The sequence below is a fragment of the Dreissena polymorpha genome, chromosome 1 (genome assembly GCF_020536995.1).
Source record: "Dreissena polymorpha isolate Duluth1 chromosome 1, UMN_Dpol_1.0, whole genome shotgun sequence".
NCBI classification, from domain to species: domain Eukaryota; kingdom Metazoa; phylum Mollusca; class Bivalvia; order Myida; family Dreissenidae; genus Dreissena; species Dreissena polymorpha.
The window spans coordinates 149,531,044-149,545,376 of record NC_068355.1 but is presented as its reverse complement, the minus strand read 5'-3'; the positions used below and the strand labels follow the sequence as shown (position 1 = coordinate 149,545,376).

Below are 14,333 nucleotides of genomic sequence, written 5' to 3'. Positions count from 1 at the left end.
CGATGCTCAAATGTTGAAATCTCCGACGTCTCTGCATGGACTTCTACAGTTTGCGCGTGTATATAGCCCTATTTCGATTGGAGTATAGTCGTATTAATTCTCTTAGAGTATTTTCGATAATCTTATGTGCGGACCTGCTCCTGTGACATTGCAGGGGAACAAATTAATTTTGAGGAAACTAACTCAATTTTATCCCTGTTTTTTTTTCGCCAAAGAAAGCATTTCGATCCCAATAGACCAGTACAAGATGGCCAATAAGAATTTAATGCGCACTGGTAGACAACTAGAAGGCAATGCATGTCTGGTGACCCGTTCTTGAGATGACAAGGCTACTCCGCAAAGGAGTGCTGAATATATAAAAAGACATCTCAAAGACATATCGATATTTCCGCTCCCAGCGCTCTGCACCGCCTTTATGTAACCAGCCGTCGACCCGAGCCTCAGAACGGTTTCCAAAAGCATGTTGAGAGTATCGCCGTCTAGGACATTTTAAAAATCTTCATAAGACTACCTGATCGACGTCCTGGTTTGCATCGCAGCTTCAGGACCTCTTGTTCCGTCCTTCCAGATTCGCTGCCCCGCTACTCCCTTCCCTCTTCCGATGATGTAGTGAACACCACTATCCACCCACGGACCATAACAATTCCAGTCGGCGGTTCTTTCCAGTTCTTGGGGTCAGCGAAGTACGCGGAAGAGGACGTCCGTCTTGAGAGATGACGGTACTCACTGGATTCGCAGAGCCGCCCGCTAAGTTCCTATATATCCGACCCTCTCCAGAGAATATAATAAATTCCACTATCCTACTAAGATTGTTACAATCCCGCATGGCGATTCTTCCGAGAAGACTACAAGAAAATCTCCTGACTTTCGCACCTGTCGCGACGCGAACGCTTCGGCTGTTTATCGAGCGGAGATATGTTAATATCGACAACGGTACAGGTACATGTGCTGCATTGTAACCCAATGGTTACTCTCCACTCGAGTTGACATTTCCTTCGTCCTGAACTTTGAGTTGATACCCAGTTTTTATCGAATATTGATAATTATCTTTACGAAACAGCATTGATAGTAGTTCATATGACACAAATAGCGTTAATAATTAGAGACATTTCATCATCAGTATGGCTAATAAATCATTTTCCCTTCGAAGAAACTTGGTTTCAAGTGGTGGTGACGAACTAAACACTGAAGCTGTCATTCTACATTCAGACTCGGAGTCGAGCCAGGATGTTTTTTCTTTGGAAATTATGCGCGATTTTCCTCCTGGGCCTTTGGATGTATACCGAAAAAAAGCTTCATTTAACTGGAAAGATATGCGAATATTTCTGGATGGAGAAGACATTCTGCAATTTAAGGTTGAGACGTTTAATTTATTTTTTACAATATAGCTACTTTGCAATAAGTCTTCGTCTGCTTTTATGCCCTGCCATGATAGTGGTTACCTCTGTTCATATGGGTGTGTTACTTAGCATGTTGCAGTGCTCCAGTTTGGCCTAAATGGAATAGTGCTCTGTCCTACCGTTCCGAGGGCCAGCCCTGCTCTTTTAATCTTTGCTTATACCCGTAGCCAGGGGGGGGGGGGGGTGCGTTGGGTGCGTTCGCACTCCAAAAACATTTTGACCAGTATAAATTGTGTACTATAAGTTGCACCCAACTTTATTCAACGCAAAAACAGTTATTCATCTTTTCCTTGTCTTTTTGTTATATCCCCGTACAACCATTTTCGGATCACCAAAAGGGTTTAGATTTCCAGACGTTTCCCCCCAAAGAAGTTTCCTCCTCAGACTTTCCCCTCCCCCTAAGACGTTTCCTCCCCAGACGTTTCCCCCCCATTTTAGTTTTAGTGCAGACGTTTTCCCTCCAATAAATAAATTATTTATAATTGTTTGGTTGAAGTATAATCTTGATTTATTATCAAAATGATTATTTTGTTTATGAAGTCTTTAATCAACTCTGTCTTTGAAGCTGCTTGTTGTTTTTTTTGGTTTTAGAATTTATTTTTTTGGTATAACTGTGTAAGGAATGCATGTAAATCATAAGTAGGTGCATGTTGGTGTACTAGTGGAATAAATGGAATATTCTCAAAATCTTACTGAGTATCTTATACATGTTGATCATTTGGGAGCACAAATGCAATCAAGAATTAGGTGTAATCAAGACCCGTTTTGAATACACAATTAACACTTTATTTCAGTTTGAGTTAACCTGGGCAGGGTTGTGGAACTGTAGTTGTTTGTAATCCAATTAAATAGGGTCAGTTGGTGAATTGAAAAAGCGTAAAATCACATTTACATTAATTTCACACTGTTTTCCTTGTAACATTAAATTTTATAAATAAATAAACTATGTAACTGTCAACAATTTTATTTTGTTCATGCATTCATATGTATATAATCAAATTATTGGATGTCACTGATATTTTATTTTTTTTTAATAACTAATTTAGACTAATTAAAACAGAATTGCACTTTCCTTGCACATTATTTCATTATTAATAATAAAATAAGCAAATATAATCAAAACTTATTGATATTTTAATAATTTAACTCAATGATATAAATAATATTTAAAAGCAACAAAATAAAAAAAAAACAGATGACTACCATATATATGACTATGACTTGCATATATAAAACTATTAATTACGTCAATTCAAATCAATTCATTAATAATAATAATTACAGTGATAAACTATTTAAAAATGTTTATTGTATGATAATGTGCTAATCTCATCTTATGAATGACTATCCCCCTTTAAAGATGTCAGCTAATGTCATCAATGCTGATTAAAGGGCCTGTATATTGCACCATAAGTACCTGTTATACAATAGCTGTTATCTTGTATAATACACTTTCTAATCTAATCAACGCTTGTATATTGCACCATAAGTGCCTGATATCTTGTATATTGGTAGGTGTGTGTTGTTACTTAATATAAGCGAAAACATTAAAATGCTGTCACATTTTTTTGCTACAGATTAAATTAATTTTATAATTGGGATGGTAAATAGTAATAGTAAATATTCTGCATAACTAAACATATTAGTGTCAAACTTTTTATTATATGATAATCTTGATGACAGACTGAATCAATATGTAAAAAATTCAAACGAAAACAATTATGTATGAAGTGATATAAAGACATCAAAATGAATTTCAGAAAATGGGGCGTGGTCAACTGTTTACCTAATTAATAGAATATTGAAAAATATTTTAAACTCTCATAACTTTCTTATTTGTTGCCTGGTTTTGAAAATATGTTCATCCTTGTGTTTCCTTTAATTTTTAAAGAGTATTTTTGAGTGGTAACACCAGAGTACTACCATTCAATGTAAAATGTTCTTTCAATAGCTTCTTCTAGTTCACCTACAATGTTCTTACATTCTAAACACTAACAAAATATTATATCCAATTCACAAACTTCGAAAATGTCTATCACGATGATATGTATGTATACTATTATTGCAGTAAATTCTAATAACAGCATGAATCGATGTAAAATGTTTTTAGTATACAAAGTATATAGGTATAATTGAATTTGTTTGTAGCAAAATGAATTCATTGAATTAAATAATTATAAATGTTTAATTTGTAACATACTATTCCACTTAAAATGACCATCAAAGAACATAAAAGCTGTGCTTTTACTCAATTTTTTAAATGACCTAAATTAATGAAAGAAAAATTTTAGGCACTTATAAAAACAATTATAATTAAATCTATTTAATTAGTAAACTTTGTTAGAGGTTTCCCTAAAAACAACCATCAAAAATCATTAATTAATACTTAAATCGCTCAGGACTCATTTATTTATTTTTTTAAATCATTAATTATTAAGACACGTAAAATGCACTCAATTGTAATACTAATCGATAAAGTTATTTTTTTCACATATCCAGGCATTATTACAAATAACTACTTCCAATATACATTTTCATATTATGTAGACGTTTCATCCCCAAAAATGGGGTTGAAACGTCTAGGGAGGAAATGTCTGGGGAGGAAACGTCTTGTGCGGAAAACATCTGCCACCCAAGGGTTTACCAGCAAAACAATATCAGCTATGCTAATGTGTTGTTGTTTTGACAAGAAAAAAAATCAGTTCTACAATGCAATGCAGCTTTTTTGTTTTTTTACCAACACTTAATGGCATCTGTTCTGCTCCACAAACAGAACGTTCCACAATGTTTTAATTATGTCAAACTTAACACTAGGAAATATGTCTTATTCTTAAACAATTGTTATAATGAATTGAAAAGTAAGTCCTTCATTTTTCCTTAACGTCCTGGTAGACATTGTTAAGGACTTTAAGACCATATGACCAGTAGTTTGTGGTTATGGGGTCTTTATGAAGTCTCATTTGTTATATGTTTATGAAATTCATTAAAAAAAGACTACTAATTTGTTTAAAAAAGTTTACACAAATAAAAGCTACCAGTTATACCATTTTGATTTCTGTTTACATGTAGTATTGATGCAGATAAGAGAAGACCCAGTTTTGTTAATCAGGGTTTGTTGTACAATAGGTGTTTAGATCAATACTAGGCCTCTGGTACTATCAATAGTAGCAGACAAACAATTGTTTTGAAAAAAAGTCAAGTATCTCCCTTTAATTTGCTTGATTCATGAATTGTTGAATTTTGTAATGGTAAAATACACCAATTTTATCAAGATTCCAATAAATAATGATATTTTATTGCGGTCTTATTGTTGACTTTACATTCTATAAATTTGTTGTTGCAAAGTGTGTACTACGGGCATACTAGTGTCAGGTTAAACACCATATAAAATAATGTATTTCCGTGACTGATAGAAAAAAGGTGGTTATTGAAAAGCGTTTTTTGGGGGCATATGTCTTCTGATGGAGACAGCTCTTGTTTGCCTCTAAAGAGTGAGAGACATTTAGTATTGCACTTGGTCATGGGTACACATGTCTGTATGTACATGTATCTAAGCATGTGTTATGAACTCCTTAATGACTGAGTCAATCTTGATCAAACATATAAAATTGAACAACCTTACAATATAGATGATGACATTGAAAGGAATTTGGATTGCATTGATTTACAGCAATATATTGTGAACCTTTGTGTAGTTTTCCACCATGCGATTTATTGTTGTCTGAAGCGTGTGTTTTTAACTCCTCTTTAACTAATGGGTGAACTTGCTCAAACTGTTGAATAACCTTGATGTGTAGATGATTGTAAGAAAACTGATGTCGGCTTCAGCGATTTTGGCATAATGATGGCCGCTGTGCCTGTTTGTCTAATTTTTAATATATTGTCTTAAAAGTTTGTGTTTTCAAATCCTCTTAACATACTGGGTGATCATTCTCAAAATTTCACAGTTGAATGACCTTAAAGGGTAGATGATTTGGAAAAAAAATGTGGCTGAAACAAGTTTTGGTCGGATTATGGCCCTTTGTTTATGCACTATAGAATCTATAGTCTGGTTGAATCTTGCCCAAAGTTTTACAGTTGGATGACCTTTATGTGTAGATTATTGCAAATAAAAGAATAATGACTGCTATAAGTTTTATTGCCATTTGTCAACTGTAGAATATAAATTTGATTTGTCGGTGTCCAAACCTGTGTTGTGGGAGTAAACAGTGTTTATGATGCACTTCTATTTTTTTACAATATTATAGCTGTTATTTAGTCACATTGCAAGAAAAATAATTTTTTCCCAAATCCAGTCTTAAAATGCATAATTGATGGACTTTCTCAGTCAGACATTTGGAAATAAATCTGTTGCAGGATTTTGTAATTATATTTGTCATGTTTGTATACACATTACAGCAATGTCATGTTATGGAACTTAAAAATATTGAAATTTAATCATCACAACAACAAAACATTTACTTTATATTTCTTCTATATTTAACATTGTCAGTTTCAACCATGATTAAGAGGTAAGTAACAGAATTAAAACAATTGTCATGTTCAACATACTTAATGGCATTTTCTGATTAGATTATTGACTAGTTATGAACAAGACCCCTGTTTCAGAAGCCAAAAGATTCAGTTCCCTTTGACAAAATGGAGTACTTGAGCTTTACATGGCCATGAACAATACAAAAATGTGTTATGTAAATAAATGCTTTTGTCATTTCAGAATAAAATATGGACAGCCTTTGAAAAAGACCCCCTGTTTCACAAGCCAAGAGATTCAATTCCCATTGACAAGATGAGGGAGTTAAACTTTAAACGTGCTAAGAAATTATTTGAATACGACTTCCTTACAGAACAAGAGATTTTCCAGAAACCCCTCAAGCACCAGATGTTTACAGACTGTGTGGGCATGTATGACTGGTCACTGAGTGCCAAGTACCAGCTCAACACTGAGGTGAATCCAAATAGATTTTATATACAGATAACTACTAATAACAGACAACATGTTGCAAAACATTGATCCCAAATAAAGCATTTAATTTTTGAATTTTTTAAGATGTGATTAATAATAAAAGACACACACTCGTGGCCTGCCAAATGAATCGTTACTATTAATAATATGTACGGTATTAGTGTTGTGCGCGAGTTGTCTCCCTGCGAAATTTGGACCCGGAAAAATTCGCTTCTTTATACAAAATTAATTTTATTGTATAATATTTCACATATTGAGATACATTTTATATAAAAATATCTGCTTTTATTACAGACAACATGTAGCAAAACATTGATTCCAAATAAAGCATTTAATTTTTGAAAATTTTAAGATGTGATTAATAAAAAAACAAACACTTGTGACCTGCCAAACGAATCATGCGTTTACCCTAAAACTTGCACAAATGTTACAAATAACTATTCTAGAGGGCACTATTAGATGCGCGCGCATCTAGTCAGCGGGCGCTATTATGAATAGCGCCCGCTGACTAGATGCGCGCGCATCTTTACCGGTCACTATTCAAAAGAACGGACCTGTGTAGTTTATATACGCAAAGAAGAGACAAAGTTATATGAGGTATAATATTTAAAATTATTTTATTTATAATGTACATTTAATTTTCTGCCATGATTTGAATTGTTTATAACAGAACTTTAGTGACTTTTACTGTACATTTTGTAAATACATATCAAACTATATTCAAAACATTTGTTACAAAACCATATTCTGTGATTTGATGTTATTGCTAATTGAAAGTATGTTTGTGGCTATATCCATGACTTGAAGGTATTTTTTGGTTTCCAGATGTTTGGAGGAACAATTATGTCATCTGGCTCAGAGAGGCATTTTGATATTGTGGAGAAGAACAAACAATTTCAGGTAGGTAGTGCAATATTGTTTTCAGAACTAGATGCTTAAACATTGTGCTAAGCTGTGGTGAAAAAAAGTAAGATGGATTATTTTATTGAAAAATAAGTTAAGGAAATAACCAAAAAAGGTTATTATGTGTAGTGATTTTAGAGATAGATTTACATTTTACAATATATCTGTTTTAATTTTATTTCAATCTTAAACCAATACAGGATTATGATAGGGAAATGTTAAAAAAAGTGTTATAATCATGTAATGGAACAATTTATCAAATGTTGATTACTTTTATGCAATTTAAAATTACCATGTTCCTTTTCTTCTTAACTTCTATTCTAGTTATGTTTAGCTCACCTGAGCACAAAAATCATGTTGAGCTATTGGAATACTGAAGCTAAAAGTAGCCTGATACCAGTGTACTAGTATTTGAGAATTTTATCGCTAAGATTGTATGTGCTTGATTCAATACCATATACTTGTTGCTATTGTGACTGCTATAAGGTATACAAATATTTTTCAACCATAATTAATTTATACTCTTTTTGTATTATTCAATTTAAAGTCTGATAATAAATAAATTAACATACAGCTTACAAATATTGAAACAAATTACAAGTAATTTAGTATAAATCAGTAACTTAATAACCACTGCTTTTTATCAGGCCAACATTTGGATACATAAGTTCATCATTTTCCTTATACAACTTTTTCTTATCCTCTATTTTAAGAACCAACTATAAGCATTAACTGAATAAAACTGGGAATTATGTGATAATCAAATGCCATGTAACCATCATTTCAAAGGATTGTGGGATTTAATGGAATTGAGGGCTATCCATGCCTCACACCAACAACAAGAAAATATTGCAAGCCAATAAATGACAACTTGTTTACTTATAGAACTTTGGGTGCTTTGCCCTGACAGAGCTGAGCCATGGCAGCAACACGAAGGCAATGAGAACAACTGCTGTGTATGACCCAAAGACTCAGGCAAGTTGAATGCAATCTTGGATGAGTGATTTACTATTTGTTGTGTGTTTGTTTACTTTGTTGGTGGATTGTTTTTATGTGTGTAATATCTTATCTGAAGTGTTGATCTTACAGAACAACTTTGGAGTAAATTAAGAAAACCCAGCAGCTATTTGTCTGCTTGATTTTCTAACAAGGTGAAACCTCATTACTAAAACAGTCATTTCTGAGCAAGAAGTGCAGGGCGCAGGGCTTGACAATATATTATTTTGTAACAAGATATACTATGTTGTATGAAGATTTAATGGATTAGTAAATGATGAAATTATGAGATGTTGAAACTATTGGTAGTCTGCACGTCCTGTTCTGATACTTTTTTTAGGACTGTGCTTGATAAGTTTTAAGCTCACCTGATTGCTCAGGTGAGCTTTTGTGACAGGTCTTTGTCCGTCGTCCGTCCGTCTGTCGTCAGTCGTCTACATTTGTTCGTAAACACTCTAGAGGCCACATTTATTGTCCAATCTTCATGAAACTTGGTCAGAAGCTTTGTTCCAATGAAATTTCGGTCGAGTTTGAAACTGGGTCATGCCAGGTCAAAAACTAGGTCACTAGGTCAAAAAAAAGAAAAAACTTGTAAACACTGTAGAAGTCACATTTCATGCCTAATCTTCATGTTACTTTGTCAAAATGTTTGTCTTAATGATATGTTGGTTGAGTTCAAAAGTGGTTCCGGTCCGTTGAAAAACATGGCCGCCAGTGGGCGGGGCAGTTTTCCTTATTTGGCTATAGAGAAACCTTGTAAACACTCTAGAAGTCACAATTTTTGCCCAATCATCATGAAAGTTGGTCAAAACATTGGTTTTATTGATATCTCGGACGAGTTCGAAAATGGTCCAGATCGGTGAAAAATCATGGCCACCAGTGGGTGGGGCATTTTTCTCTATATGTATATAGTGAAAACATGTGAACATTCTAGAATTCACATTTTTGGCCCAATTTTCATGAAATTTGGTCAGAATATTTGTTTCCTTGATATGAGAGTTGAGTTCGAAAATGGTTCCGGTCAGTTGAATAACATGGCTGCCGGGGAGTTGGGCAGTTTTCCTATTTTGGCTATAGAGAAACCTTGTAACACTCTAGAAGTCACAATTTTTGCCCAATCATCATGAAAGTTGGTCAAAACATTGGTATTATTGATATCTCGGACGAGTTTGAAAATGGTCTAGATCGGTGAAAAAACATTGCCGCCAGTGGGTGGGGCATTTTTCTGTATATGTATATAGTGAAAACATGTGAACACTATAAGTTACATTTTTGGCCCAATTTTCATGAAATTTGGTCAGAACATTTGTTTCCTTGATATGAGAGTTGAGTTTGAAAATGGTTCCGGTCAGTTGAATAACATGGCTGCCGGGGGGGGGTGGGGGGGGGGGGGGCAGTTTTCTCATATTTATATAGTAAAAAAAGCTTGTGAACACTTAAGAAGTCACATTTTTTGCCCAATCATCATGCAACATGGTGAAAAGATTGGTTTTATATATACACTTCAACACCGTTATTTCGAACACCGATAATCCAAAGTCACCGTTATTTCGAAGTATTTTTCTGGTCCCGATTTTGATTCTTGTTTGTTTAATGTAAAATTTCATTGTTAATCCGAACTTCGTTAAACTGAAGAAATCGTTAATTCGAAGTGATTCTGTCTGTCCCAACACTATAATTCGCACCTAATTATCAATCTTTAATCCGAAGTCAAAACTGCAAAATACTGAGTGTAATTTCACACCTTTGTCGTGACGCATCAATAGCCGATAATTACACCTTTGTCGTCTGCGCGAACGCCGGTGTTCAGAGAGACATCGCGTATTATTAAAAAAAGGTTAATTCATTTCCGAAAATGTATGCATATGTATGTATGTCTGATAATTTGTGCTATTTGTTTTATTTTATATGTTCTGTAATTAGAGAAAAATAAAAACAAGAAAAATAATCGTTTTATTCCCCCGTTTGTAACGAGTAGAAATATATTGCTATCTGACTAGTTTACGTTTTTAAGTAAGCGTGTAAACGAACCATGCGAATTCCACAACGTTTTATTTTTAAGGAATCAAAGAAGTCTTCTGTGAATCAAAGAAGTCTTCTGTCAAATGTTTATTTCGAATTATCGTTAATCCGAAGTTTTTTTAACGGTCCCGGACGACTTCGAAATAACGGTGTTGAAGTGTATCACATAATTAATGCCATAATTATTGCCTTAAGATTGTCCAAATTTTCATTATATTATACAAAATCCTTGTAAACACTCTAGAGGTCACAATTTTGTTTCAGATTTTATGAATCTTGGTCATTATATTTATTTTTGTTAGCAAAGTTTGATGTTTGGTTAGGGGGGTCAACTCAAAATATAGGTCACCAGGTCAAATCTTACAAAAGCAAAATCACTCCATATGCCAGAGTTTTGGTTCAATAATGATGAAACTTGACCAGGATGTTTGTCTGGACAATATCTAGGTCAAGTTTGACGTTTGGTAAAGATTGAATGAACCGACTCCTCTCAGGTGAGCGAACTAGGGCCATCTTGGCCCTCTTGTTTAACTCCATAGCACATACATGCAGTGCTGGTGGTGAGCTTTTATTAACCATGCTATCAGTGTGTGCTGCATGCATACATTTGTTAACTTTTTCTTTAAACAACTTGTCCTGAAGTGCTAAGCAGATTTTATAAAAAATTCACAGGAATGATTCTTGGGTGACTTTCTTTCAAAGTTGTTCAAATCGTTCTGGTCCACTGACTCTTTGAAAGTTTCAAAGTTGTTCAAATGTTTCTGTTCCTCTGCATATGTAAGTCACCAGAGATTATAATAGACTAGTTTTCTTCTACTGAGTTTGTTAAAATCATTCCTCTGAGGTCAAAACTGGCCATGCCCTAGAGATCACATGATATATATAGGCTTATATTGTAAATAACTTTAAAAATCTTTTATGAAACCCCAAAGATCAGAGATGTATTGTTTAATATTTATGTGTGACATTGTGTGTTGGTTGTCTACAAAATATGTTCAAATCATGCCTTATTTTTCTTGTATGTATGTATATAGTGAAACCTTAAAAATAAAAAAATCATCTTTTCTGATACTGGAGGGCCTAGAGTTTTGGTATTCAGCATGTAAACATGTGTGAATGGGCTCTACTAAAGTTTTTCAAATCATACCCCTGGGGTCAAAACAGGCTATGCCCAGAGTTAAATAATTTGTTTAGCAAGGTAGTTGGTGTATTAGATGATATTGTTTTCCTCTACTAAGTTTGATAAAAAAATTACCCTGGAGTCAAAACTAACCATTCCCCAGGGGTGATATAATTTAAATAGTCTTATTGTTGTCTTTTAATATTTCTCATCGATTTCTCAATAGGAGTTTGAAATCAACACACCAGACTTTGAGGCCACAAAGATCTGGTCAGGCAACATGGGTAAGAACGCCACGCATGCCATCATCTACGCTCAGCTCTACACCCCGGATGGCCAGTGTCATGGTCTTCACTCGTTTGTTGTTCCATTGAGGGACGAGAACTTGGTGACACTGCCTGGCGTCATTGTGGGAGATATGGGAGAGAAACTGGGACTTAACGCTCTTGACAATGGGTGAGATTTTTTGTGTTAAATTAAATGTTAGTCTTGTCAAATGTCTTTTTGTGTAGTGGTGACCAGTCATTGAACTTTGGTCAAGTTTTGACAGCAAAGCCCTATAGCTGTTTTTTTTTAATACAGAAAGTATTTAATATGCCTTTTTGAAACTGAAAATCTGACCCAGCTCACTGAAATTTTTACAAATGCTTGGCAAGCGGGCATTTGCTAATTTCAATCACTGGTTGATATTAGAGAAGAAAAAGATTACCTGTAACCTCTACCCTAGATTGTTGAGATGTTTCTAAGCAATTACAAGAGGAGTTTTTATGCCCCCCGGTAAGGTGTCTTATAGCAGTCGTAAAGTCCGTCCACAATCTGTTTTCTGGAGGGTTTTTTACGGAATTCATTTTCATATTTAGCTAATTTTGGTATGTGAGTCAACCGACATGGCGTACAGATGAAGTGTGAGTTTGGTTACAGGTGATTGATTTTTGTTAAAGATTGCGATTCAAGTATGAAATCTAAGCGTTGAACCAATGAAATTGCTTGTGTGTTACAATGCCAGCCAATTAAAATGTATGTAAACACAGGTTTCAAAATGCGATGGACAGTCAGTTTTGATGAATAATGTAACGGCAGTAATGGTAAAAATGTTTTTATGCCCCCGGATCGATAGATCAGGGGCATATTGTTTTTGGCCTGTCTTTCTGTCTGTCATTCTGTCCCAAAACTTTAACCTTACAGTAAAGTTTTGCAATAACTTTTGAAATATTGAACATAGCAACTTCATATTTGGCATGCATGTGTATCTCATGGAGCTGCACATTTTGAGTGGTGAAAGGTCAAGGTCATCCTTCAAGGTCAAAGGTAAAAAAAAACAACACCAAAACTTTAACCTTACAGTTAAGTTTTGCAATAAATTTGTAATATTGAACATAGCAACTTCATATTTGGCATGCATGTGTATCTCATGGAGCTGCACATTTTGAGTGGTGAAAGGTCAAGGTCATCCTTCAAGGATAAAGGTCAACAAAAAAAAGCGGCGCATAAGGGGGCATTGTGTTTCTGACAAACACATCTCTTGTTTCATATGTTTTATGGTACCAAGGTCTGTGAGCTTTGAAGTAAAAATGCCATTTACTACGTGAAGATTTCAGTCTTCGATAGGTTCAGATTGACGATGAATTAGATCACGCGAGTTGTGTATCATGTTTTTTTGTAAAATTTGACCCAGCATTTATAACAATATTGCAAGATATTTACATTTCCAGGAAGGAAATTCATTTCTGCGTTTAATAACACCAAGTTCATGAAAATCGCTGCACAATTGATGAAGTAATGGCTGTTCAAAGCAATGCACCCTATATTCGGGTCATTTTGAGTTGAATACCTTGTTATATTATATTTGATAGTGAATTTGTTTTTTCAGAGAAATTGATTTTTTCGTTATAATTTTATTATTTCTTCATTCAAAATGAAGTTTTTACTAATTAATATCATAGCCTCACGCTTAACCACCTGTGATTTTTGGTATGTGAATGTACATACTTCACTTGCAGATGAAGTATGATTTTTTTCTGCTCCATTGATTTTTGGCCAAAAAAAGGCCTTAAATTTGAAATTTTCTCTATCATAACCATTTCCGTTTTTTCTTTACAATACGCCCTCAGATATTAAGCTGATATGTAGTATGTGAGTCTACCTACATGACTTACAGATGAAATTTGAGTTTCCTGCCAATCCTATTATTTTTTGTGAAGTAATCAGCCTTGGACTTAGACATTTTTTCTAAAATAACCTTTTTCCTGAGGTTTATTATGAAATGTTTAAGATATTTAGCTGATTTTTGGTATGTGAGTCTACCTACATGACTTACAGATGAAGTGTGAGTTTCAATTCCTGTCCATTGATTTTTGGCAAATTTATGGGCTCTGGACTTAGAAATTTTCTCTATAAAAACCATTTTGCAGAGGTTGTTAAGAAACACTTTAAGGTATTCAGCTAATTTTTGGTGTATGAGACTACATTACTTACAGATATTGTATCAGTCTGTTCCATTGATTTTTGGAAAAGTTATGGGCCATGGACATTTTTTCCAAAACGCGTTCAGATACTGTCCAAGGACTGTAAGTTGGTAATGATGTTTTCAATTGGGATATAGCTGCTTTGTGCCGTCATAGTGCAGAAGGGCGCAATATGATTCACAAACGCAGCTCTTGTTTTGTGTTCAAATGAAAAAATGTATGTGGAAAATATGATTGTCAAAGGCAAGTGCAATACATGTACAGTTTTTATGTGCAGATATCTCTTTTATGTGCAGATTATATGCACATATCAAACAATAATTTGCATGTATTCTGTACTTAAAAGAGAAAAAGTTGTGGCATGAAAATGAAAATTTCATTCTCCCAAATTGCATGATAGATTAGCTCAAATTCCATCATTTGCCTTATGGGAATATTATTTAGTGCATGTAGGTAACTTTGTG

General features: G+C 34.2%; 1 protein-coding gene across 1 annotated transcript in view; it reads left to right on the top strand.

Annotated features, from left to right (window-relative positions):
- Positions 1-970: 970 nt before the first annotated feature.
- The window catches only part of LOC127855383 (peroxisomal acyl-coenzyme A oxidase 3-like), a 33,279-nt gene continuing 19,916 nt past the window's right edge, over positions 971-14,333 (top strand). Inside the window, exons 1-5 of the mRNA XM_052390898.1 lie at positions 971-1,355; positions 6,115-6,345; positions 7,189-7,263; positions 8,152-8,241; positions 11,631-11,860. Coding sequence (XP_052246858.1) covers positions 1,122-1,355; positions 6,115-6,345; positions 7,189-7,263; positions 8,152-8,241; positions 11,631-11,860 — 860 coding nt within the window. The 5' untranslated portion in view covers positions 971-1,121. The remainder of the gene's footprint in view (positions 1,356-6,114; positions 6,346-7,188; positions 7,264-8,151; positions 8,242-11,630; positions 11,861-14,333) is intronic.